Source organism: Halichoeres trimaculatus, unplaced genomic scaffold (assembly GCF_033239565.1).
Source record: "Halichoeres trimaculatus isolate MK-OKI-2021-1 unplaced genomic scaffold, fHalTri1.1 fHalTri1_scaffold_11, whole genome shotgun sequence".
Lineage (NCBI taxonomy): Eukaryota > Metazoa > Chordata > Actinopteri > Labriformes > Labridae > Halichoeres > Halichoeres trimaculatus.
The window spans coordinates 19,909,943-19,936,557 of record NW_027437189.1 but is presented as its reverse complement, the minus strand read 5'-3'; the positions used below and the strand labels follow the sequence as shown (position 1 = coordinate 19,936,557).

Genomic DNA, 26,615 nt, shown 5'->3' with positions numbered 1-26,615 from the left:
CATATCAAGGTTAACCTCATGGACAACAGTGCCACCCGCACGGACACACATACACACTCTGTCACCCACACTGGTAGTCAAATAAGGCACGCTCTCCTCAACTTCCTGTTGATAGGGGTGCTACGTATGTGTACCAGCTCACTGTGTGTGTGTGCGTATGTGTGTGTGTGTATGTGTGTGTGTGAGCCAGGTGGAGATTTTCAGACTTAATTGATAACTAATGGAGCGGCGTGTGCTGAGTTTACCCTGGAGGATTGACACTGTGTGTGTGTGTGTGTGTGTGTGTGTGTGTCCTGTGGAGAGTTAGAGGGGGTAGGTGATGGTAACAGGATGGGGATAACTTACTCAGCAGTGTAGCCCCGGATTCTGGTGAATTAAATATGGCCCCAAAGATAATAACATGGATTGACACACACCAGCCTGGCTGTATCTGACCTCTTGGACGAGCCGGCCATTCACTTTGCCTGGACAAAAAGTGTGTAACCAACACTTAATTCAGCACAATACACACACACAGGCACACACATCACCCCCTCTCCTTCCCAACAAGCCACAAAGGCAAAGAGAGATCCCCGTGACCAAAATACAACTGAAGCAGTTAATCTGTACAGATATTAGCTCAAGAGCCCTTGAGAGGTGCACCGCTGAGCCCCTTCTCCACTGTACTACCCACACTGCCTTGCTGCCGAGCCACGCGCTGCAACCATGAGGGAGGGACACAGGGTCGTCTGCTCATTTACCATGGCGGTTTGCTTATCATATTGCACTCCTGGTGTCTTGAAAATGAACATGGGAGCAGAGCTTCAAAACAAAGCTTCTGGAATAAATTTCCCCTGTTCGGTCTGTCAGGGCATGGGCTTGTGTGCGATTGTGTATTTCTTCGAGCAAAGTTGTAGCCTCCTGCAACATTTATAAATTAAGACATCATCTGGTGCCAGCTGCGAGTCCAGATTTGATGTACAATTTTAACAAGTTAGCCGTGTGTCCCATGAATTACCCTGAGCAGCAAACTCAATAAAAAGTGGCTGTTTTGGTACGTGGCTGTCAGAATGGCTCTTGTCACTCATGTCGGTTTGTTTTTTTTTTTCCTCTCCCTTAGACCATTTTAGGCTGCTTGTCCTCTGTTCTGGAAAACACCATAATTACTCTGTTTGTGATGAAGCCGGAGGGCGTATTTGTCCTTAGATTTCAACTTTCCTGCCTGATTGCCCTCAAGTTCAGCGTCTTTCCTCTTCCGCCTGCACTTGAAATATACATTGTTTTCTTCAGCCATTGTCCTGTGCAGTCAGTGTGTGTGAGTGAGAGGGTGTGTGTGTGTGTGTGTGTGTGTGTGTGATATTGGGGCCATTTGTGTCTGCCTTTGTCCTGCAGCGTCTTCTTTGTGTTTAGCAGCGGTGTGAAGGGAGCGTAGCCCTCAGCTAAAAGACTGTGTTTGATAACAGCCCGTGGACTGAGCTGAAGTGTTATAGTCCAAACGGGTCCTTCAAGGTCGGCACCCCCAGAAAGACAGCACACAATGTGCAAGGTCACATTCTAGACTAAAAGCAATAAGTGCTTTATTGATAGAAAAAAAACAACAGGCAGGCAGATGTGCAACCAACTGATTAATAATAAAATACATTTGTGGGAGAGAGGGAGAGACAAGGGGAGGGAGGTTAGGGGCCAGAGAAGAGGAGACAGCTACCTCCTCACTCTCTGTCCATGTGTTAAAGCCAGATTTGAGCACCCACACGCATGCATTTACAGTACTTTTCACAGTAAAACATTGATCTCATAGTGGAACTTGAAAAATCAATGAGAAATCCTGTGGTTAAAAAAAGAACAAAATCTGACATATTGGTGTTTGTGGAAGTTTCATGAGTGCATAGTCACTCTCTTTATGCCTGGATGATATCTGTACATAACTGCAACTTTCTCAACCTATAAAGTAGAGTGTGAAAAGCCACTTCTCCTGTTTTGATAGTAATCTACGTGTCATATATATCTCATCAGTATCATGTTTTATGACAGAGACACCAGTCAGTGAAGGTTCCTTTTTTCCATTCGGTCACTTTATGAACAATATGCCTTTTGTACCGCACCTACACTGCTATTATCTTTTTATGAAAATAAGCAGAGGGCATCGGACTGTCGTCATCTTTTATGTGCCTTTATGATGCCTCCTCTCATGCTCTCTCTACCTCTTGTTCCCTCTCTTTTCTAACCCGACAAACCTGCCGAGTGAGTAAAGCTCAGAGTGGTTCAGTATGCTGCAGATTCAGATTTGAGGTGGAGAAAGTTAAAAACCTGTTTCCTCAGGAACACTCTTAGGGACAAGAGAACTGGGAGATTTCCATATTCTCTGCCGCCCCCTTCCCCTCAGTGATCACTTACTGTAGTCTACCCCCATCCGTGTAAACCCCACTTTACAGCCCTCTTTCTAAATCCCATCTCTACATAAACTTCCCCTCAGATGTGCCCACCCCTAAACCCCCATCTATCAACTAGTTGGCAATGGCATTGTTTTTAATCATCAGAACCTCAAAATTATTATTATCGCTTCTGATGCGGCAATTAAAACTTCAGGTCAGAGGCACAACGAGCGGTGATCAGCAGCCGAGCTGAGAAGTTTTAATTAGACGATCAGAACCATTAATGCACAAAAAAAAGGTGTGCGCTGGGAAATTAACGGGAACGTCTTAATCAGGGTTAGCGACTCCGAAGAGGAGTCAAGTGAACAGAGAGCAAAAAACAAATCATTTCCGCACCACTGGGACAAAACTCAATTAAATATGCATGCAGAAAAATGGAAATTTCTCAGCATCGGCAGCACCGACTGTTGGAAAACTGTGGCAAAATCTCAGTGCGGGGTTGACGACCTGCTTATTGTTATTCTTGTGTAATAAAAATGAGAGAGGGGCCAGATGCTGGGGTCTGGGTGTCGTGGCGTAGTTGTCCATCAGTGGCTTTCCGCTTGACTTCCTTGCGGCTGCCGCAGCCTCTCTACCGTGCAGTGAGAGAGAGGGAGAGGAAAAAGGGAGAAGAGGAAAACATTCTCTTCCTGCAAGTTGTAAATTTACAAATATAAAAACATGGTAATTTCAACTTTGTCTGTGTATGTTTGCCTGTGTGGCTCAGTGATTTCCCTGAAACACACATGCACACACACACTCACTTACATATACATCTCTCCTGGGAGCAAGAGACACAAAAGGTTCACTGAGCTACACACAGGGAGCTGCAGCCTTGTCGATTAATCTGCCAAAGGTTCATAAAGTTATAAGCAGGCTTTCTGTTTTTTTCTTTTTTTCTTTTAGAAGCTAAAGCAGCTCTGTGTTCCATATTGTAAAATAATCCTGAGCTGAACAGACATCTCCCAGACCCTGTTTGTATTAATTAACTCCTGATATTGCGGGGGGTTTGTCCCTGTGTCAGTCATGTAGGAACTCAGCAGGAATCTACAACAAGCCCGGTACCTGTGTTTGATTAGGTGAAGACATAAGCCACAGTTTAAACAGGTTATATCTACCTCTCTTATTTACGGACCCTCCTGTGTGCTTGCTCCATACAAACTGGAAATGCTGCAGGAAGTCGATGAATTTATGGTGCAGCTCTTCACTTGAATATATAACAAAGTCACATTATTAGTTTTTATTTAAATGTTTATCATAAAATTGTAACATAAAGCTTCTTGGACTGAGGTGCCCTGATCTTGTTTGTGAGAAAGAAGTAAAGTCCCAGCCATTGTTAACTCCCACATTCTTTACCCCAAGCTGCCTTGATTGCAGTCTGTGCACGTTCACACAAATAATGCACTTCCAACAGCGTTATTAGGATTTGAAACTCCACTTGATTGGGCATGATATCATTCTGGCACACAAACAGAGACTCTGCATCAAAAACCAACAAGACCTGTGGGGCTTTGAGCTGTGAAAGACCAAGTTTGTAAGCGGGGAGAGCTCAACTTGAACACAAGCTGTGCTCCCCAGCACTGAGAAGAAACAGGCGCAGAGGGAACTTTGATGCTCTTATTTTTAAGTGAAGATGAAAAAGAACCTGACCTATTCAAAATGGATTCAAAATAGTTTCTTGACTTTTTCCTCAGGTTTTGGCCTTATACAGACAATAAATGGGCTCCTTTGTGGCCCTGCACTGTTTCCAGTAAAAATAGTGTCACAGCTAACATAAGCAGTAGGAAAAATTAGTTTCAGCTGTTGTGCTCAAATTCAAACCTGTCTATTTTTTCCAGCTCCCAGTGCTTACTGAGGTGTCTCCTCTTTGACAATTAGCACACCAGGCTAAAACAGACTGTAAATAATGTCCAATGCGTGTGACAGTGTTGTTTTTCTTTCTGATATTCATTAATAAGGCAGAATGCTTACTGGACTTTCAGGGAGGCGGGGGAGTAAGTCCCAGAGGGAAAAGTTGTTCTTTCATGTAGGTCCCCACAGATTTTATCTCATTGTACGCTATCATGCACACAAACGACTTGAGGTAAACAGCTTAGTGTTACCATAGCAATCCCCATTGTAAGCAATGGCAATAAGCTGCTGTGGACAGAAACCCTCAGCATAAATAATAGTTTAGACAGCTTCCATAAACCACTGAACCATAATATGTTCCTCCTCACGGGAAGCTCACAGTATTGTATTTGTTTAAAGCACATCCCACTTTCAAAAATTAAACACTGATTGTGTGGTAAAGTTGTTAATTCAGTCACAAGCTGGCTTAGATACTTCACTGGTAGCACTTTGCCCTATATTAATGCTTCTTATTGTTCACAGAAAACCATACATGAATACTCAGTAATGGAAAAGAAACAACTGTGCAGAGGTCATTTCCTACAAGGAGCTGGAGATTTCAATGTAAAGGAAATCGGTAGTTAAAGCATGAAATACTGAACGCAGTAAACAGAAAAATGACCTCCACTGCAACACCCAAATGACCTCAATCTTCCTTTGTGGAGTATTTCTGAAAAAAAGAAAAAGAAAAAAAAAACACAACTTGAAAATTTATGTCTTCCACTTCCTAATAGTTTTTCCAGCTGATTCCAAAATTGCTGTCCTCTTAAAGGTGACCCTTTCACCTCCGCCTGCAATTGTCTAACACTAAATTGTACAGTAATGTGCCGCTGATATATGGCCCACTCAAAACTACATAATTCCTGAAGTCATTGTTTCAGGGAGGAAGTGTGCAATGTAAATACAGTAACTGAGAAAGCATGTGTGGAGAGCACGCGGTGCATTGTCTGGCAATGGGGTGATCTGTAAACTCCTTCAGATTGTATATCCTCTAATGATCCCACAGCTTTGCAAAAGAAAATGAAAACAGGATTTTATGTTGCACTGATGTGATTTACATAATGCTGGCAATGGCTCACACATGATTGTGCTGGGCTTTATGGCTGAGGAATAATGAGGAGGCTTGTACTCATTGTTATAGAGAGTGAATCGACTCTTTAAGATAGAACTCAGTTACCTCTGATAACTCATACTTTTTTCTGCTGATATGATGTGTTCATAGCACTGTGTAGTGTATTATCTTTACCACAGCGGGACTGAGTTATATTCAATAAAACTTAAAACAAAAAATATGTCAGCTGTAACATGCTGCTGGAGTCTTTTTCAGTGCCTAGCTGGCAGAGCTTTAAAACTGCTGAGTAAATACAGAGTGAAGTGTTTATATGTAAGTTAACGTGTATCTAGTCCTTTTGTCTCTACTTTTATTTTTTTCAAACCAGTTTTTCTTGCGGTCACCTCCTCCATGCTCGTTTAAAAATTGTTTACTACCTGATAAAGATCTGGCCTTGATTTTGATTCAGCCAAGTGCAGTTGGAAGGTGAACTTTGGTGGCTCTGGAAATAAAGGGAAAGGTACTAGAGTGCAGTTTCTGCCCTAAAAAGGCAGCTCTGGATATGGAATGCCACAGGCAGCTGTTCCTGCCTCATCAGAGGACACGTTATAAAGATAGCCCCACTTGGGTTAAAATAATGCCACCCATTCCTGCCCCAAAGCACACTCTATCATGCTCTATTGTTTAGTGAGGCCGCACTGGGAGAAAAAAATATGTTGAGACTGTGCAGTATGTCTTGTTAAGCAGAGATATGTTTAACAAGGTAACTAGAAAACTTTCTGTTTGGTGTATACTTGCTGCTGTCTTGGCTAGATCAGCGCTAAAACGCAGCATTTGAAAGAAGATTATGACCACATATACATGGTTTATTGTTTTTCTAATAAAGTTAAACCAGCAGCCTCTACAGAACCTGTTATTGAAGCTAATCCCACTTAATAGCCAACATGAGAGCACAGCTCAGAAAAGCTAAAAAAGTGCTCAGCATTTTCACTCCAAATCTTGACAGCTTTAACGCAGTGCAGCCCCCCACATAGTGGCAGGACCACAGCCTCTTGAGGTGAGAGTGAAGATAACATTTCACGGTGTCTCTATAGCGCTGTCATGTGAAGGATTATGTGGCCATGTTCTTAGTGCTTGTAGTACCATAGGGGGTCTGATATCTATCAGCTTGTGATTTCAGCTGCCTGCACTTTTTTTCCTCCTTTTTTTCCCCCCAGTGTTAAACACTGAGCTGACCGAAGAGGTGTGACTTAGAAAGATATGTACAGTATCTCTGTGTGTCCTTCCAGTCTTGTGCTGTTATTGTTAAGTGCCTTTGGATGTTATTAATAGCTGCAGCCACTGTTGTTCTTGGTTGTTTTTCCACCGTCATGAAAGCTGGTTCACACTTTGTTTCTTGTTGAACTGGAAGTATGTCTAAATCTTTGAGAAACTAGCTAATTGTAGAAAAATTACAATTGTATGTTTTTTTTTTCAGGCATTATGCAGATAGGCACGAAACTATCAATTTTTGACTCAACTTGAATCTGTGTTTTTTTTGTTTTGTCTTCACCAGCTGAAAGGAGTTTATGCACTGAAACGACCTCAGGAAAATCCAAGATGGCCGCCAAAAGAAAAGGTGGCCTAAAACTCAATGCTATCTGTGCCAAGCTGAGCCGCCAGGTGGTGTTTGACAGCAGCTCCCAGAATGCAGAAGGAGACCAGAGTTTAGCAGAAAACAGTGAGCGTGGCAGTTCCAACTACGATGACAATGAGACCAACTTCCCCGAGAGCCTGAGCCTAAATCAGAGCCTAGAGGAGGACCAGAAGAGACGCGAGGCCATCGAGAAGTGGGTCAACGGCGAGTATGGTGATGAGCCACCAGCTCCTGACGACGAACAGGAGCATGAACTCAAAGTCAGCAATGACGAAGATGGCCCTCCTGAGGGTGTGTACATGGTACAGCCCAAAGGCTGCAGTGATGATGAAGAGGAGGCCGAGCCTGCGGCGGGGTCTCATGATGGCAGTTTCCATGATGACAAAGAACTTGAAGACAGGCCTTCAAAAGATGACACCTACATACAGCCAAGCGAGGCCCAGAGTCGCCAAGCAACTTTCTCCTCCCCAGGTACATTTTGAGATTTCTTTTTTTTTGTCTTTATTCGTTTCTCTCACACTGGTTCCACTTTTGGCCTTGAAAACACTTCACTCCATAGTATCAAGGGGAAGAGGCTCAGATAGAGGGTCAGTGACTTTGGCACATCTACATAAGCTTAAGTGTGCCCATTATTGGAAAGAGAGGGTCTAGAGTTACATTAAGAATAGCCAGTGACATTATTACCCTAAAGACAGATTCAACTGGCAGGCCAGGGGGGGAAAACATGAACTTGTCAGTGTGTAGTTAACTCTACAAGAAATTCATAAATGGAGTAGGCTTACAACATAAGGCCGTCTCTGCTCCCTCCCAGCAGCTGTGGGCCAAGAGCGCCTGGCAGGACCAGGCTAAGCTTCATATTACACCCAGGATTACATTTTGAGTCTTTGATTTTCCCTAAGCTCACTAAACTTAGCCTCTGCTTCAAGCTCCTCTGTTTCATGGTGTTGTAGTCTGCCGTGGAGGAGCTTTTCGTTTTTTTTCAACAGCTGGCAAATCCAAGAGATCAGATCAGATAAAATCTGGAATAGAGAAGTTATATTGCACGGCCATATCACACTTAAGTGTGTTAATATCTGCTCACAAACAACAGTGGCTCTGTGAAATCACTGTTCGCAAAGATGAACACATTTCAATAAATTCTTCAACACTACGTGCTCTTGTAAATGACTTATAATAACCTCTGTTTAATTGTGATACGATGTTCCTTCGGTATAATACACTGATTATCAAACAGATAAAGCTGGCAGACTTTTAACAGTCGTTTTATAGCAGTAATAGTGTGCATGAACAGCACCCACAATCTTTAAAAAAAAACAGTGTTTACGGTTATATCCTTTGTGACCCTTGATACCAGATGCATTTTCACAATGAGGGGAATTGGCCTTTGTATAGCAGAACTGTAAAAAGAAAAAAAAAAACAGCCTGTTTATATGAATAGATAAAACCCTTTTCACAGACACCCAGAGAAAAAAAACACAGCGAAAAGGTGAGACCGGTTGTTGCGGTACAAAAACAAGTTTTGTTTTGAGGTTGCTCACATCAGTTTAACTGTTTTTTGGTCTTTCATCTAGGCTTAGGTATCTCCCTCAGTGTCATGTTCACATGCTCTTTTTGTCTTCATTTCTTTTTGTTTTCACCAACTGCACAGCAGTGGCTCTGGCCACACACACTATTGGGGGCAGGGGCTTCTGAGAAAATGAAGCAGGTTTCATATCAGAGCTAAACGAAAAAAGTGTTTGTGGTTTTAATTAGTCATTTTGTGTTTATTTCTTGGCCGCGAAAAAAGCCTGTCTGAAAATATGTATTACTGTTGTGTAGCAGGCCTACACCTTTCCCTGCACTGGCTCCCTCACTACTTTACATCTCACAACAAAGCCTGCGTTTGAAGACTGCGGGGAGAGCATACTGCATCAGTTGCAAATCTTGTCTTAAGAGTGTTTTTTTTTCAGAGTTGCTCTTTGTTGATTGTAACTAGGGCATCTATATTGCCATGTTTCTGCTCAGCACACAATTAAAACATTTTTCCCCCGCTCTCTCTCTCTCGCCGCTGTCTTTCAAAGGCTGATGCAGAGTGCACGTAATTATGCATATAAACATAGTGGCTTAATTATCTCTCACAACATCAGTGACAATGTAATTAACAAACATTGCAAGATCAATGAGAGAAACTGCGACCTTCAAAACATTTAACTCCTCACATGGAGGCATCGTGCGGATTTCCTATCAGTACAAAACCCCAGAATACTTTTCCTAGATAATTTAGATGTCGCATTAGAGCCCTCATAAGCAAGCCAATGAAATAACCAATGGAAAAAAAAATATGAAAGCAATGACAGAGATGCTCATAGTGATGGATCAAACAGGCTTGACCATGACTTCCATTTGCAATTCTGGGTTCACTGTAAAAGGTTATTGTTCATTTCAAGTAGTTTCAAAGCCCTCTCTATTTACTGCCTGTTAATTAACTAACCAAACAGAGAGGAAGTTTGAAGCTCCGTACAGTTTTGTGTGTGTCAAATTAGTCCAAACAAATTCACATAATGTCATTTATTCAAAGCAACTCTTTATCAGGATACCACTGTCCATTTAAACAGAACACACTTAACTTAATTCACTCACATGAACACAAATTGCTTTTTAAAACTCTATTTAGATGATTGCTTCAAATGAAATAATCCTGCTTTTCAAATCTTTCTCGAAATGAAATCCTATGAAAACACAGCACGTTATTAAATCATTTTTTAGCCAAATGATTTATATTGTGACTGTGTTGTTCACAACTGACACCCTATGGAGGGTATTCAACTTTAGATTAGTCCATATATAGCCACCAGAAAGCACCTTTATCATCAACGACACCTCTGCCTCTCAGTCCTGTGAGAAGAGAAGCTATGCCATGTCGCCGGCCATGTTTGGTCAGCCAAAAGGAGATAAAATACCCATCTGTTATCATATCAGGGAGGGTAAATGTAGCCTAATTGCCTCAAATATAGACAAGGCAAGTCTGTACTGGTGTTGGGGCTTGAAGTGTCAAGATTAGAGGCCAGTCTTCTTAGATTTACTAGTGGCACCAGAGAAAGTGCAGAGAAATGTCAGGTGTGTTAAAGAACAAGGGGAAAGGCTGGATGAAAAAAGAAAATAAATGGTTTTCAAATAAAAAAAGAAAAAAAAAGAAAAAAAAAAAAAAAAAAAATATATATATATATATATATATATATATATATATATATATATATATATATATATATATATATATATATATATATATGTATCATATATTGGATGGAATTAGTAGTTTGAACAAATCTCTTTAGCACACAGAGTTTCCTATCAGGTGTCACGTGACTTTCATCAAGAGGCAGCCAGATACTTAAGTAGAAAAGTCATTTATACGGTATTTAAGAAAGGTTATCTGTCTTGTCAGTGACAGTCATAATCCTTTCAAGTTCAGTCATTTGTCCTTCACTGATAGCACGTCACGTGACACTGCCGGGGAAATAGAAACTCAACTAACTTTCTTTTTTTCAGAAGAAACTGTGCAACCCAAGGAAACATACACTATATATATTTAAAACCTATACCCTCATACGAAAAACTTCCAGTCTTTCCCACAGTTATTATGAATTCCTGTTTTTGATCTACAGATAATATAGATGTTAAACAAAGTTACACTTAATAAAATAATCTCTTAAGCCTTTTTTTTCAGAGTGTGTAAATTCAACTCCTACTCTGTGTCAGGTCTGTTTAAATATCATTCCTATCCAAGTAACGTCGAGTTTGTTATTTTAATCAGACCAGCATGGGGGTCAGGACTAACTTTAGAGCTATATGATATACTTTGACCTGAGATGTCCCCATAAATACAGTAGCTGTAAAATGCCAGCAACCACTAAAGTTATCAGCACCTGAGAGCCATGAAAAGAATATTAATAGTTACTCAAACAGCCGATGGAAAGGGAATGTCTAAATACAGAACACACAAAGCTGTTCTGTAACACTGGCATGTAGAGTTTATCTGTCTGTGGTTTCAGTGTATGTAAAAACAGATTTGATAGAAGGATCTGAAGCTAACATGCAGGTATTTCATCTCAAATACCTGATCTATTTCTCTTAAATTTTTTATGCCCCTTCAGTCCACCAGCTCCTGTTTCATACTGATCTACCGTGCAGCAAAGCAACCCCAACACAGTGAATGGAAATTTAGGGATTATTTTACATGCTGCGTAGGAGATGTGAAATGCAGGGCACTGGGACTGATTTAGCAATAACTGAGACATTTGAGACAAGAGCAGAAATATTTGTGGATTAGTTACCCCAGTGACTTCTCAAGTGCTCATCTGTGCATTGGTGATAAAAAATATCAAACAAATAGTGAAAAAAAAAAGGTTTAGATCTTGCACGGTTGCACCCCCAACTCTCTGTATTAAGAATTAAGAGGGATAAAGTTTTACATGACCAAGGTAAATGATCATTAAGTGTGTAACTTGCATGTCTGTGCTCAGGTTTCCCAGCCAGCACCAAACTGACACAACCAGGGTGTTTTTTTAATTAAGTTAGATCAACAAACAACTGTTAGCAGAATGTTTGCATCTGACTCCTCTTTCTCTTTTTCCTCCCTCTTTCTGGTAATTCCCCTTTTCATGATGCAGAACTTTTTGCCTCTGCTGCAATCAGGCAAAATAATCTTCCCTTTTTTTCCCAACTCTCTGACCTCTTGCACTAACCTGGATGAAAGTTAATGGGCCAGAATTAATCTCCACATAATGCAATTAAACTATACATTGACGATATTTCGTCCATGTCCTTGGGGAAGTTGTCCAATTTAATGGACTCTTAAAATGAAAGTGATGTTTCAGTTCACAAATGTGTAAAGAGAGGAAAGAAAGAGTTTGTCCTTTACACACTTGGTGGTGACACAATAATCATCTTATTTCCCATTACCTCACTCATGTATCAGTGAGGGGTTGAATGATTGTCCTGAACATAACATAGATTTCATTAAATATTTGTTCTGATGGCTGGTTTAAAGTTTTTTATCATCAGTTATCATATAAAAAATAAAAAGGATAATTAAAAAGAAAAAACATTTTTATTAATTTTCCAAAAGTTGTATGAACAAATTTACAGCAGCTTCTTTTTTCAAAGTTTTTTTTTTCTTAAATGTTGATGAACTCATGCTGCTCCTTTGATAAAGCGTAATTCAGTCTGCTCTGTCACCTGCAGAGTCTGCAGGCCAGACGTTAGTGCACCCCAAACAGGAAGAGCCTTGCCTCAGACTCTCTGTAGATGTATAAATGCAGAGGCATGTACCAAGGTAGTTATAGCTTGCAGTGTAGAATCACTTTTCCTGTTTTTACATTTACTACAGTTGCGAAATTATGAAGACACCTGCTGTACCTAAATCTTTATACCTAATTCTTAAAATATAGATTCTAATTAGTGAAGTAGGCTAGCAGACTTACATTATTTAAATCTTTTGCTGTGTTTCCCCGAAAACTTGAGGTGAGAAGTTACTGTTTCAATAATCAGCCTCACAATATGACCTCTTCACATGCACCAACAATCTACTTTGACAGACTTATGTGTTCATAAAAAATGTTGATTATTCAGTTGTTTATTTTTTCTGACAGAGGAACTGATAAATGATAGAAGTATTGACACTTTAGCTTCTCTAATAGACTACATTAAAAACTTTCCCAGATAAATAGTTATTTCAGTGACCAAAACACTTCTAGTTTCATGGCAGCGTTCTCAGAAAAAAATCCAGTTCTGTGTATAAGACTCATATATACTAAAGGACCTTCCTTTTTTCTCTCTGTACAGGAGAAGCATCTGCCCTGCGAGACTATGCAGCCAACACCATGAATGAATTTTTGGGAATGTTCGGTTATGATGACCAGCAGGTAAGGGATGAGCTGACCAAGAAGATCAGCTTTGAGAAGCTCAAAGCTGCTACCTCAGACCCCTCATCCCTCAGCAGTGAGGAGGCCTCGCGGCGCGCCCGCTTCTCCAAGTATGAAGAATACATACGAAAGCTAAAAGCTGGTGAGACCCTACCTTGGCCCATGCATGCTTCCCCACCCAAACCAGAGGACCTCAACTCAAAACTGGCCCAAGAAAAGAGTGCTGCCATGCTCCAGACCTCCAGCTGCCTCCCAGGGCCCGAGGCACAGATCTACTCCTCAAGCCTGGACCACAAACCACCAGGAGGACCTCAGCTGGGCTCTTCTCAGCCACCAAACCCCTCTCACATCCAGAACATGGCGTCCCGAGCCTCCAAGTATGACTTCTTTATTCAAAAGCTGAAGATGGGAGAGAGTCTACAACAGCAGAACGGTAACGCTTACAAACGGCCCTCCAAGTACGACTTGGAGAACGTCAAATTTCTGCATCTATTCAAGCCTGGCGAGGGAAACCCTGACATGGGCGGTGCAATCGCTTTTAAGACTGGCAAAGTAGGCCGCCCCTCAAAGTATGACATCAGAACAATTCAGAAGCTAATGCCGGGAAATCCAGAAGCTTCGCTGATGCCCAATGTCCTCGCCACAGCACCAGGGAATCCGGGAGCTCCTGGTGTCCCCACTGTAGGTGCAGCTGGGGCCAGCATCGCCCCAGGGCTCACGATGGACCAGACAGGACAAATAAGCTTCAACGCCTCCGACTACCTAAAGTCTAGCTTTTCTAAGACTGATTCCATCACCACAGGCACAGTGTCATCTGTAAAGTAAGTCTGTTTAATTATTGTCTTTTAAAATTTCTTAAAGAGTGAAAAAAACTCTGAAAAGGCTACACAGTACTCAAGTGCTGAAATGCATAGTAATGATTCATTAGGATTTGAATGTAAAAAAAAAACTTGAAACCCTTTCTTGAGTTTAAAAAACATTTATTTTACAAACTCCAAGAAATTTGACATCAAAATCCTTTGGGGCACTGCTAGTTTTATTCATTGAAGGTTGATTAACTTTTGTTCGGTTGTACAAAAACTTTCTTAGCCCTTGAAGGAAAATTTTGGCATTTACTCCTTTGATGTGACGAAACTCCCCCCTTAATCTATGTGAATCAGTTGAACATGAAGCACATTTATGGGCAAGAGAAAACAGAATCCCTGTTATTGATCATCTTCAGATCTGTGCTTCTTGAGGAAACATTGTGACATACTGTAATGACCGAGGTGAACCAAATCATAACTTATCTTTTCTGCATCAGCTCATAAAAAAAAAAACACAGCTTGTCATTAAATTTCCAAATTAAAGTTTATGAGTGCATAGAAAAGATCCCAAGTTCCAGTGGAGCACCTTGGAGCTACTGTGAGGCTCACATACACTTAACTGCTTCTGTGAGTCAGTTAGCCTAACGCAAAGGTAATTGCTACCTCTACAGCAGCCAACAGGAATGTAGTGTGAAATAGCGCATAGCGCCCAATAGATCCACGACATGATGAGTTGCGAAGGCACATGAAGTGTTTACTCGCTGTAGCACTCCATGGAGACTGATTTAGCACAGTCATCGCAAAGTGACTGACTTCTTTCGTTTGGCTAGGGTGTAACAACTCTCCCTTTAATTACTTTGGAGCCATGACTAACCTCCCGGCGAGTCACAGGGGCCGACTCTACACTGCCTGACGAGTGCACTTTAAAGGAAGCAAACGAGGGGTTTGGGGAACTAGCCTACTGTGGTGTGCACTACCAGTAGGAAACAGCTCCCAGAGTCTGTTTGATTGGTTTTGACCTTGTCTCTAGTTAGTCAAGACCTATCAAAGACACTGTTCAAAAGCCCTCCGGCACCTCTCCCTCAGGCTTTGGCCTTTGTCTGGTTGGGACTCAGGGAAGCTGCAAGCTTGGCTAACTGACCTAGTCTGGTGCTTGTGTACAGGAATGAGAGGGGGTCCTGGGGAGAATGTCTGGCAGCATATCCTCCCCTCTGGGCCAGATTAACCTCAGGTCATCCCTCTGTGTGGAACAGCTCACATGGAGCAAAATACCTTTTTTGACAAAGACCAGCAGAACCAGTGCTGTCATTCTACAGACAGTACAGATATCAAGTTCATAAAGGGAATCACATCACAGGTGACAAAAGCACACAGGGTTCCTCAGTGTCCCTCTGTGAGGTGACAAATTGCTCTTGATTTCCTGTTTTGAATCAAATCTGACTGAGCAGACGCTGGTACCACGCTGATTAGCTTCATCCAGATGCATTTGAAGCTGCCGTGTTGTCTCACTTCTTTTATTGTACTGAGTCCAGACTGATTGGAGACAACTTGACATCAGTATTAGAGCCTAGGCCCTTAGAGGGTTCCAGAAAAGACCTTTTCAGAGCTTTTCTTCCACAGCCCCATTATCCAGTTTTGCATATGAGCACTCACCAAAATACCCCATAAAAGATTAATGTCCCCTTGCTCCTGCATTTTGCTGTTCATTGGGAGACTATGCATCAAAGTGTGTGCCTTCCTTCCCTGATTCATAAGGCACATGAAAATGCTGTTATGCTGCAGGAAAATGTATATTGATAGTCCAAAGTTTGGGAGCGGCTTGTAAGTAAATATTGTGTCAGTTTGTTTTTATTAACAACAGGCAGCCCAACCTCACCATTAATCTGTCTCTTTTGTGTTTGCTGTTGCATTAGGAATGGCCTGCCACCAGATAAACCCGCTAGCGACGACATCAACCTCTACCAGAAATATATTGCCAGGTATGCAAATCCTTCAATGAGCAGAACGGATAAAAAATATACCTAAAACAGAGATGAGCTCTTTTCCAATCCACTGATGGTGTGTTTTATTCTTCGACTGGTATGAAAGTGGTACGTGTGAAGTAAATTGATTCAAAAAGGATTCAGTTTATGTGCTTTAAGGAAGTAAAAGGATGAGGGGTAATGAAAGTGAAATGATCTGATGGTAGCTTACTGTAACTGGTTGGGAAAAAAAAAGCTCATGATGTGTATAGCACTAAAACATTAAAGAGAACATAATTCTATCCAAGTCTGTCGAGTTGGCTGTGGCTGACACAAAGAGGATATGAGCTTAGGCTCACAGGGTCTTCTTGTGCTCCACTATTTATTGTTGAACAAAACAGGAACTGACTGATCTAAAAAGTCAGTCATTCACACCAACAGAGACAAAAACATCAGGCGAGGGGAGGTATCTTGTGTTTCAATGGACACAGAACAATGTCCCCCATTCTGGATTCATTTTGAGCCGACACTAGAAAGGTGATTATCACTTGTTTGTTTATTCCATTTAAAAAGGGAGAAAAACAGCATTTGAAAAGCCAAAGTGGCTTTGGCGTTAATGATTACTTCTCCAAGCCATAACATGAAGGGCACAAATCAAAGCCTTGGCACTGACAGACACACACAGACACACACATACACACACGCGTCCTCTTCTGCACACACATACACACACAAAACCCCTTCCTTGGACTGATTACATTTTGCAAGAAGATTTAATTAAGGAATTTTTAATGAGGCTTCTGCTGGCACTGCCAAGAACTGTTTTGATATTTGCGCTGCATAATGCATAAAATTTGTCTAAACATCTCGGCAGTTGATGCACGGGGAGGCTGCAGATAAGCCCAGATACAGTTTCAATTTCCGTGTTGGGGTTGGAAAAAAAAAGAGAGAGGATAGAAGAGGAGGGAGGAAAAAATGGAAAAGGAGGGCTCATAAAAAGGGCAAATGTTGCACTGAGAGGGGAGGTAGAAGTGGGGGAGGGGCCTCTTTTAAGCTGGGGCTAATGAGTGCACACTAATACTAAAACCAGTGTTGTAAACGTGTTCGTAGCAATCTTTGTGAAAAGAGGGGGAAAAGTCAATCATCTCCTCACCATACCTCAGTTTGATGTTTTAAAGAGCTTCTCTCATAGTGGTTAGTTGCAGATTCACTCTTTAAATGCTTTCATGCACTCACTATTGCTTCGGCACTTTGATCTGTGTATCTCCATTGTAACTGGAGATGCGCTGCAATCTCTGTATCGTGGCGATATTAATATTTAATCTGCTGCTGAATAGCAGCGGCCCATTAGGCCCCCTGACGCGGCAAGAGGGAATTGTCCAGAGGCAAAGTGATACAGCTGGGCAATGAGCAGAGGGGTGGGCCATAGTCTCAGGGGGATGGGGGGGCTTTGTGTGTTCATAAGTGTAAATGTGTGTGCCTGTGCATGTATGGGAAAGAAGGGTATAGAAAGCATTAATGGTCGGGACATGTGTCGGCTTTATCATGCGCACACACATAGTTCAACTCCTGGTTTTGTCTTTGCTAAAAGAGTCATCAAACCTTCCCAAAACACCCCTCTTCCACCATCACCATTTGCACACACACACATACAGTCACACAGCCAACTTAAAAAGAGTAGTGGATATGCCGTTCAATTAGCTTAATGAACTCAGCAAAGTGATCTGTAAATGCAGCTCTGGGATAATCCTAACAAGGAAAAAAACGAAAGGGAGAAGGAAAAAATATTACTTAGCCCCCTTTTCCCCCTCTCCTCTACACTAGCAGATGGAGCTCTTGGCAGCAGCAGTGCAAATGTTTATTTGTGTGTTTTCACTGGTAATTGGAGGATTTTAACAGTCATCATCGTCAGACTTATAATCACCACCGTAAAAGTGGCTGTACTGTAGCAGGCAGCAAGCGTCTTTTTTTTTTCTTCTTTTTTCACAAGGGTCCAACTGAAGATTTTTTTGTACTCGCAGACAAGAGTGAGGAGTTTGAGGAAAAAAAAGTCGACAGAGCTTTTCTTACATCTGTTGATACCTGACCCCTCTCCTCACAGAGGATAAAACTGTGGTTAACCTGAAAGAACAGTGCATTGATTTGACAAGGGTTTTCACAGCATTTAGAAACAAAGTAGTCACTGGGTTCTTGATGCCTGAGTGGGTGTGTGTATGCGTGTCAAGGGAAAGGGTTTCAGTGTAATAAGTGTCTCTTACGGCTGCTTTGGAAATAAATGGAGCTAATTTGGCTGAAATTGGTGTGACAGACGGGTAAATTGTTGCAGCAAGTGTGGAAAGCGAAAGCCAGTTTAAAGGTGTTCCATCGAAGGTGAGACGAGCATAATGCCTTTGAAAACTCCTTCACCTGTTTTATTTTAGCTGTTCTCTGTATTTCAAATAATTTTCTTCACTAATCAGTTTTGATTTGCTGTTGATTACTTTTGAGTCACACTGCCGTCTTCCTGAGCGGCTTTATCTCTGAGCTTTTTCATCCCTGTGACTGTTCTTTGTGCGATAAGCTCTGATGTGTTTCCAGGTTGTGAACCAGACCTGACACCTTTTTACTCACTACTCTGAGCAGCTGATGAAATATCTAACTATCACTATTGCAATGTGTCTTTTAACTTGGTTTTCAGGTTTTCTGGAAGTCAACACTGTGGACATGTGCACTGTGCATACCAGTACAGAGAGCATTACCACTGCATGGACCCTGAGTGTAACTACCAGGTGAGCGTGAGTACTTCACTACTTTTTGAGCATTTCCAAAATCCTGCGGTACACTGCAAATGTCATAATAACAAAATATACCAGTTCATATTGTGACTTAATTAGAAAACAAGACAGTTTTGTTTTAAGAGTCAGAATTTCTTAGTTTTAGTTAAAAATTGTCAGCCGAAGTTTAACTGTATTTCTAAAGAACTTAAACAGTCTTAAAGGTACACATCCTCTTTTTCTTCAGGACAGGGCAAAGGGCATATGGGGATTTCACGATAAACAAACAGGAGGATGTGTTTTCTTTTCATTTGTAGTCACACCCAGCCAAAGTCTACTAAAATGAAAAGTGTGTTTGCCCTAAAAGGCTGTGTGTTTACACTGGTACAGTTTGCAGGCGCCTTCCAGGCACAGTTGGTCTTTGATGGTTGGCCTTTAATCACAAGGGTTAATTGTAAATATGTTTGAAATATGGCTCTTTTTTATCTATGAGCTCTTTTTTCTAAAGACATCTGCCACTGACTGGGGGCCTGCCTTTAATCCCCTTTCACGTTATTAATCTTGTCCTGGTCCCAGGAGTTGTCATGTGTGGCAAAGGAAGGAGAAAAAACACAGAGCAGATCATAACACAGGCTTTGTGTTTGCTGTAGCATATGGCCTGAGAGAGTTAGACAAACACTGGAAGATTTGTCAAAGATGTCAAAAATCCATGCGCGGCTAGAGCTGTGTGCTTTCCTTCCTTTCTCAACAATTTTCTGAATTAAGTCATCTTCAGCAGTAATCTTCTTTGTCTGCTCCCGATCAAGAGAGATTACCGCTCGATAAATATTGTTTATCTGGTGAAAAGCATTACAGATCCAGGCTTTTATTTTCTGCATGAATCACACTTCACAGTCTGATGAGACACATTCTTGGAGGAATACAAAGGAAAATCATTTCATGTCATTATTTAGAGTGTTAGTTCAGGTTATCATGGCAATTTCCACGGTCAGGTCCACATTTCTCTGTTGATTTTGTGTTGCGTGGAAACACAGATATGCTTTGGGGCTAGCTCTCAGGGATGTCAATACCCTGAAAAAAACAAGCAGGCAGTGATGAGCAGCCCCTTTCGAAGCGATAACTCATGAAATGTTACATGACACACTCTCCTGGAATATTATCCCACTGCCAGCCTCTGGGCGATTGGCTGAGTCTTAACATTCTCCTTTCATGGACTTGTACATGAGGGAGAGTGTGCATCTTGCCACACTAGTGGGAATCCTAAAATAAATGTAGCAAGTGGCTCCCAACCTTCATCACCACTCAACTGAAAATGAGATCTTTTTCCCAGTCAGCTCTCTCCATGGCCTATTTTGGACGGCTTGATGGATCGAATGTACCATGACCGCAGTTCAACTTTTCTTCCGGTCATCATTAACAGCTAGATGCCAAAAAGCATAAAGGCTCAGAAGTGTGCTCTGGATTTTTCAGGAAAATTATTCAAAAAGTGATAAATCAGAAAAAGTCATTAATTTGATTAAAAATTTTAATGGCATGTTTTCTCCTACAGGAGTCAAAGCTCTCAGAAATGTGCAGTGGGAAACAGGCCAAGAGAAAGGGAATGAACAGCTGTGTGAGATCTTAGCTTTTTACTTGTGCGCGAGTGGAACACATGACACAAAGCAATTACCCTACTTTGTACAGCAATTAGTTGCTTTTAAGAATAGCTCTTTCTGATGTTTTTCCCTCAACTGGAGATAAATATGGATTGAAGACAGAGCTGTCTCATTGATTTGCGCTTCTCCTGTTACAGCTTCTGTAACATCAGCTTAAGCCCAATTACAGCAGATTTGGTTGCTTCAGGTCTCTGTGGAGTGACTTTTCTGTTTTCTCTCCCTGACTCCTTGATAGTTTTTTTTTTTTTTGGTATTTGTTTTTTTATTTTGTAATTTAAGAAGGTGGGTCTCTTAGCATATTCACTCATTATTACAGCCTACGCGTTCACCAAAAGCGAGTGTTAATGCTTTAATTAAAAACGGAATCATATCTCAGCGAATTGAAAGGGAAAATGTTTTTTTGGTTGGCTTGTTTGTTTGTTTGTTTGTTTCCGTTGTCTTCTGTTTTCCCCTGTGCACGTATGAGAAACCATCTGCACGGAACATAATTTTTCCAGAGCCAGAAACATCAGAACTGTGATCTTGCATGTCAATTGATTTGTCTTAATTAAAAAAAAATACATTGTGTTGAAAGGGAAAAAAATAACGCGGAGACAGAGTGTGCATGGGGGAGTGTACTTCATGTGGAAGCTTCTCCGAGGCTCAGAAAGTCCCTGAGCCTCTAGTGCTGCATTTGGATAGGACACAACTTTGAGATATGCAAAGTAAATCAATAACCAAAGAAGACGTCATCATTTAGAGACACCCTGGCCCTCTACATTGCAGCGTCCACAGCCCTCCCCAACTGCCAATTGGCTCCTGCATGTTGCAGCTGCTGCTTCCACAGAGATAAAATGACTTGTTGCTGAATCTGTGACTGGTTTAAATAAACACCAACCTGTTGCCGACATTTTTCCCCCTCCCTTTTTTGCAGAGGTTTACCAGTAAGCAGGATGTAATCAGGCACTACAACATGCACAAGAAGAGGGACAACTCTCTGCAGCATGGCTTCATGCGCTTCAGCCCTTTGGACGACTGCAGTGTCTACTACCATGGCTGCCACCTCAATGGGAAAAGCACCCATTACCACTGCATGCAGGTACACTACTCATAACTACACCTCCTCTCCACCTACACATGTATGCACAATCACCCACAGACACGTACAGTAGACATATGTGCACATGACCACACCTACAGACGGAAACGGAAAACAATCCACAAGTGCATAAGCGTAACACAGTGTACAAATAACCCACAACCGGCTTGTGATGGTAAGAAAATGTGAAATGTAATGCTGTGGATAAATGCATAATTCATCATTCAATTTGCATACTAGAGCCACACAACGAACATGGTTGTTAGAAAACCAGATCACACGAAACCTGAGTAGCGCCTAGAGCCTGGTCTTTATCTAAAAGGAGCCTTAAAAGAACTATTTCTGTCGATGTAAATTTAAAATGGGATAAAGTTTGTGAACATTGAGTTATAAGTACCATTTAAAGGATGATGCTCAGATCACACAGACTTGTTTAAACTCTTTTATTTCAGTCTTACCTCACTGTCTTTCAGTAGCAGTTTGGTCCCATGTGATCTACAGTACATAAAAGATTATTGTAAGACTGAATACACGTGAGGCTGTCTGAGCTTCCCCCACCTCTTTGCTCTCTCGCTCCTTAATTGGCATGGACAAAATTCAGTCAGGTGTTTATATAAACTACACATTTTTCATCTTTTAGTACCAAGCAACCAGTCGAAGATTATTCTCCCCGCAGGATTTGTTTAATTTTTTACATCTGCTTATTTTCAATGTGTCATTGCACCGAGAGCCTCTTCCCAGGCAGGGCAGCAGCACGGCAGAGGATGGTTTAAGATCTATTCTTTTTTAAACCTCTCTAACAGTCTAATTGTTATTGGGATATTTCAGCCCTTGTTTTAACTGTCCCTGAGATTCTGCAGATGTTGGCATCGGGCTGCCTTGATTTAGGAGGGAAAAAAACAGAGTGGCATTTTTTTCATTGTTTGACTCAATATGGAGAAGTTGCCCAGTTTGTAGCAGTGAAAAGTGCCAGGCATGATATACAAGTGCTACTTTTAATTCAAACATTACCTGTTTTTTTTCTTTCTCTTGGCTCTGGCTACCAGGACATTTTAAACTGCAGACAAAGACAGTCATATTACTCCATCATCTCCCCTCAGCCCCCTCCATCTTTGAAATGTATTGTTAGAGTTACAGTAAGTTTGTGGCCGCTGCATCGTCACACTCCATATCTGAATTTCATTTTCTACGAAGCAGCTTTGCCAAGAAGGTACTGTAGTTTCAGCTGCCTAGCTGTGACCACTGCCTCTTTTAGTCACAGTAGTTTCAAATTGTCTCAATGAAGAAGATTGTTTCCAGTTGACAGGTTTGGAACATTTTCATCTCTGGTGTGCAGTAACACAAAGTGAATTATGGATGTTAGAAAACAACCTTCATTCACCCATTTCTAGGCTGCAAGCACAGTCTAAACCACAACGTGCTCATGCTCTACAACCCGTATCATTCTTCACATCTACTGAAGTGCTCTCCCTTTGAAGTTGTTGTTTTTTTTTGTTGTTTCAAACCTGTCACGCTAACTGAAACACTCATATCTGACAGAGGCCACAATCTTGTTTCCGATAGTTGTGCTTTTTCTGTGCTCTGTAGGTGGGCTGCAGCAAGGTGTACACAAGCACCTCAGATGTCATGACCCATGAAAACTTCCATAAAAAGAATGCTCAGCTGATCAACGATGGCTTCCAGAGATTTCGTGCCACTGAGGACTGTGGCACGGTAGGGTGTCAGTTCTATGGGCAGAAGACTACACACTTCCACTGCAGGTAAATTCTATTTATGTGAGGTTATTGTTTTTTTGTTGTTGTTTTGCATCATTTCTTCCTTTTTATCATCTATTCTGATTCCTTTTTTAAACATATTTTTTAGTTTCATTGTTTTGCTAGCTCATCCTTTGAGGAGATGCCTCACAGAGGTTTTGTTGACAGGTCTAAGGAATCTTATGCTTAATTCATCAACTTACTCCTTCATCCTAGCAAAGGTTGCTAGTAGTGAAGAGTCAGTGAGCTGCTTCTGTTACTGGCCCACTTATCATTTCTCCATAGCCTCAACATGACTGTAGCCAAATACCAAAGTAGCTTTGTAACAGAGTTTGTAACAGTGTTTTCCTTTCATTTTCTGTTTGTTTTCAGGCGCCCAGGCTGCACGTTCACCTTTAAGAACAAATGTGACATTGAGAAGCACAAGAGCTATCACATCAAGGATGACGCCTATGCTAAAGATGGCTTCAAGAAGTTCTATAAGTATGAGGAGTGCAAGTATGAAGGGTGTGTGTACAGCAAAGCCACCAACCACTTCCACTGCATCCGTTCCGGCTGCGGCTTCACCTTTACCTCCACCAGCCAGATGACCTCCCACAAGCGCAAACACGAGCGCCGTCACATCCGCTCCTCTGGCGTCATGGGCCTCTCTTCCACCTTTCTGGCACCAAAGGATGAGCCAGAGGAGTCAAGCAATGATGACCTGATGGACTTCTCAACCATCAGCAGCAAGAACTCCAGCCTGAGTGCCTCGCCAACGACCCAGCAATCTACCACTGGACAGCACCTGTTGGCCACACCCACCACTGCAGTCTCCTCCTCCCCTACACCAGGCCACTCCCTTAAGCCTGCATCTTTGCTGCAGAGTGCGGGCCAGCGTATGTCCAACCTGGTGTCCCAGGCCCTGCCCAGCAACATGCAGGTGGCTCTGGCTCTATCCAACAGTGCGCTGACCACCCCCAACCCGTTCTTCCCCCTCATGCCCAGGCTGCCTCTGCAACCAGCTCCGCCTGCTGCTAGCCTGATTTCAGCAGTAACATCTGGGACCCACTCCATGCCTACTGATTCACTGACCCAAGGGTGCACCACAGCGGGGGCAGATGGAGCAATGGCATCCACTCCGACTTCCTTCACTACCACCTCCATCATGGAGAAGATCTCTGCAAGCAAAGGCCTGATATCACCCATGATGGCCAGACTGGCAGCTGCTGCCCTGAAGCCCTCCAGCAACCCAGACTTAGGTCAGTTGAAGTGATACTCAAAAAATCGAGAAAATGTATTTGTGATAGAGAAGTTGAGTCAGCCAAATATTTGGAGAGTTTGTTTTTCACCTACATCATTTTATGAAGTAAGAATCTTAATGTTTGTGTTGCTGTCAGAAAAAGCAGGCAGAACTGTAAATATTAAATATTTCATCAAAATGTTGGTAAACTGTATGGATGAACTCACTCTAGCTAAAGACAAAAGCATTAAATATTTTGATGAACAACATTTGTTAGGGCAGCAACTATAACAGCATCGAAACCTTTTTTTTTAATTTGCTCTGTACCCCAAAAACCACATCCTTTTTTTGTGGACACTCCACCACCGCCTGAGAAGAGAGTGCACACACAGGTCATTTCTTTCACTATCCCACAGTGGAGAAAAAGGCAGAAAAAAACTGCTGCTTTCAGGCTTTGAGGGACATACCAGAGGCATGGTCCTCTGCTCTGGGCTTGTTATTGTGTTGATCGTTTGTTAGATACCCACAATCCATTTGGAGATAAATGCGCTGACAGGGGAGAGTAGAGCCTGTAAAAGTCTCTTATGATGTTCAGAGTGGGGGCTCCTGGGGCTTGTGTCGAACATGTTTCCTCATCATTGGTCTCTTATCTATGTCTGAGCCCGTTCCAAGCAAATGGAGGTGGAATGAAATTAAGTTCAGAAATTGCGAGAACAAAAAAAAGTGTTTTTTTTTCCTCCCTTTTCTGTATCCTCTATGCAAACTGATAAAACAACAGAAATTGCTCAGGCAGAAATGACTCAATGCACCCGAGCTGAGGAAGAGGGTTTTTTTTCTCTGACACAAGAACTCTGACACACTTGCATGCACCAGTAAAGACACAATTTTTGACTTTCTAGAAACCTCCTGTTTGCACAAAAACATGTCAATATCTGTTTAGCATAAACACAATTCACATAAATTTTGGAGGTAATTGCCTTGTCTTTGTTTATCATATGGCTTCAACCAAAGCTCCCGAAAATGAAAATGAAGTTAAAGCATTAAATTGATAATGCACTGCAGAGCACAGTTTTGCATTCAGAAGCAGAGGGGCCTCCTGTGCTGAGCCTGAGCAGGTGGGGTGCAGATTGTAAATGGGGCTGCAAGGGGGAGTGCTCCGGATGTTAGGACTGGGAAGGATTACAATTCCTGGTGGTGTTCCTGGAGCAGGACAGGCCCTGGGAGAGAGCTGGGGCAGCTGCTCCGGGGAGCCGAGCTGAGCGCGGGCTGTCAGGCTCAGCTCCACCTCTGGGCTTCCAGCAGGTAGTCTGAACACTGGGAAGGCCCCCACTGAGGGTGGGGCCTCTACAGATGGTGCTTTCACCACCCCTCCCGTTGTCTCACTGAGAGGCTGCATTTTAGATCTCTCTGCTGGATAACAAAGCTGGCTGAAATAAGCTTCTCCATCGCAAAACTACACTGTGAGCTAAAAGTTCAGTGCACTTACAGCTGTAGTTTTGTTTCTCTTATTTGTTTCATGAGATGTGTGAACAGGACATTTGGGGCTAAAATGAGGAGGAAGTGGTTTGTGCTTCTCTATGAAAAAGGTGTGAGAAAAGTCTCTGTGTTTGTGGCTATTTTTCACACTGCTAATTTTTTTGCAGGGGGTTGTGAAACTTCACCTCTGTTGTGGTGAATTTTGCATTTTTCCTGTTTCTGCTTTCAGTATGCTCTCAGTAGTAGGTTTTTTTTATTATTATTACAAGTGTTCCGCTCTAATTTACCCCTAAGTGTTTTTCGCAGAGATTCAAGCATCTGAAGGGTTTACTAATTAGACACACAGTACAAATGATCTTTCACTGGCTCTGTATCTTATCCAGGGTAATTACATGGTGATACATTATTCCTGGATAATTTCCAGAAAGAAGCTGCTTTGAGTCAAACTCATTTGTTCTCTCTCTCTTTGGAAAGTGAATAGAAGAAAATAACTTGGTGAGAAAGAAAAAAAAAGACTTCTGTGTTTAAATCAACCTTGTGAAATTTGCTCACCATGTGATGTTGAAAAGGCATCTTTTAATCTGACTGGTGATAATACGTAGATCATGAGTGAGTCCTGATATAATGTGCTCTCATTTGGTCTCAGACTTGATTTAATCGTCAATGACAAGGGAGGATCTGTCTGGCTAGTTAATTTTGGGTGTACTCATATGAAGTTGGGGGGAGGGAAAGCACGCTGGACGGAGACTTGGTAAGCATTCAGTGACCTCAAAGCTCAAACCAGACGCAAAATTGTTTGACTGCTGTTTTCCTTTAGCCCCACCCCAACCCCACCTCCAGCCTTTCCAACCTCAGCCTTTGTCAAACTGAAGTGACACTGACACTGACACTTCCCCATCTCTTGGCTTTCAGCTGACAAGGCCCAGGACTGGCTTTTCCACTCCTATTCTCTTTGATATGTCTTTGGGTCATCTTGTAGCAGGGGGAAGTCTGCTCAATTTTCCCCTTACATAGGCTGGTCTTGTTTTCTCTAGAGCAAG

At 42.0% G+C, this 26,615-nt stretch overlaps 1 protein-coding gene across 6 annotated transcripts in view; it reads left to right on the top strand.

The window, feature by feature from the left end:
- Window positions 1–26,615, top strand: part of casz1 (castor zinc finger 1) — a 175,883-nt gene that overhangs the window by 135,383 nt on the left and 13,885 nt on the right. For 4 of the 6 annotated variants that reach the window (XM_074681913.1, XM_074681912.1, XM_074681914.1 and 1 more), the window contains 7 exons: window positions 6,887–7,438; window positions 12,791–13,691; window positions 15,590–15,655; window positions 18,315–18,411; window positions 20,959–21,123; window positions 22,711–22,883; window positions 23,250–24,118. In XM_074681913.1, coding sequence (XP_074538014.1) covers window positions 6,931–7,438; window positions 12,791–13,691; window positions 15,590–15,655; window positions 18,315–18,411; window positions 20,959–21,123; window positions 22,711–22,883; window positions 23,250–24,118 — 2,779 coding nt within the window. In that variant the 5' untranslated portion in view covers window positions 6,887–6,930. The remainder of the gene's footprint in view (window positions 1–6,886; window positions 7,439–12,790; window positions 13,692–15,589; window positions 15,656–18,314; window positions 18,412–20,958; window positions 21,124–22,710; window positions 22,884–23,249; window positions 24,119–26,615) is intronic. The other 2 variants (XM_074681915.1, XM_074681911.1) reach the window with 1 other exon arrangement.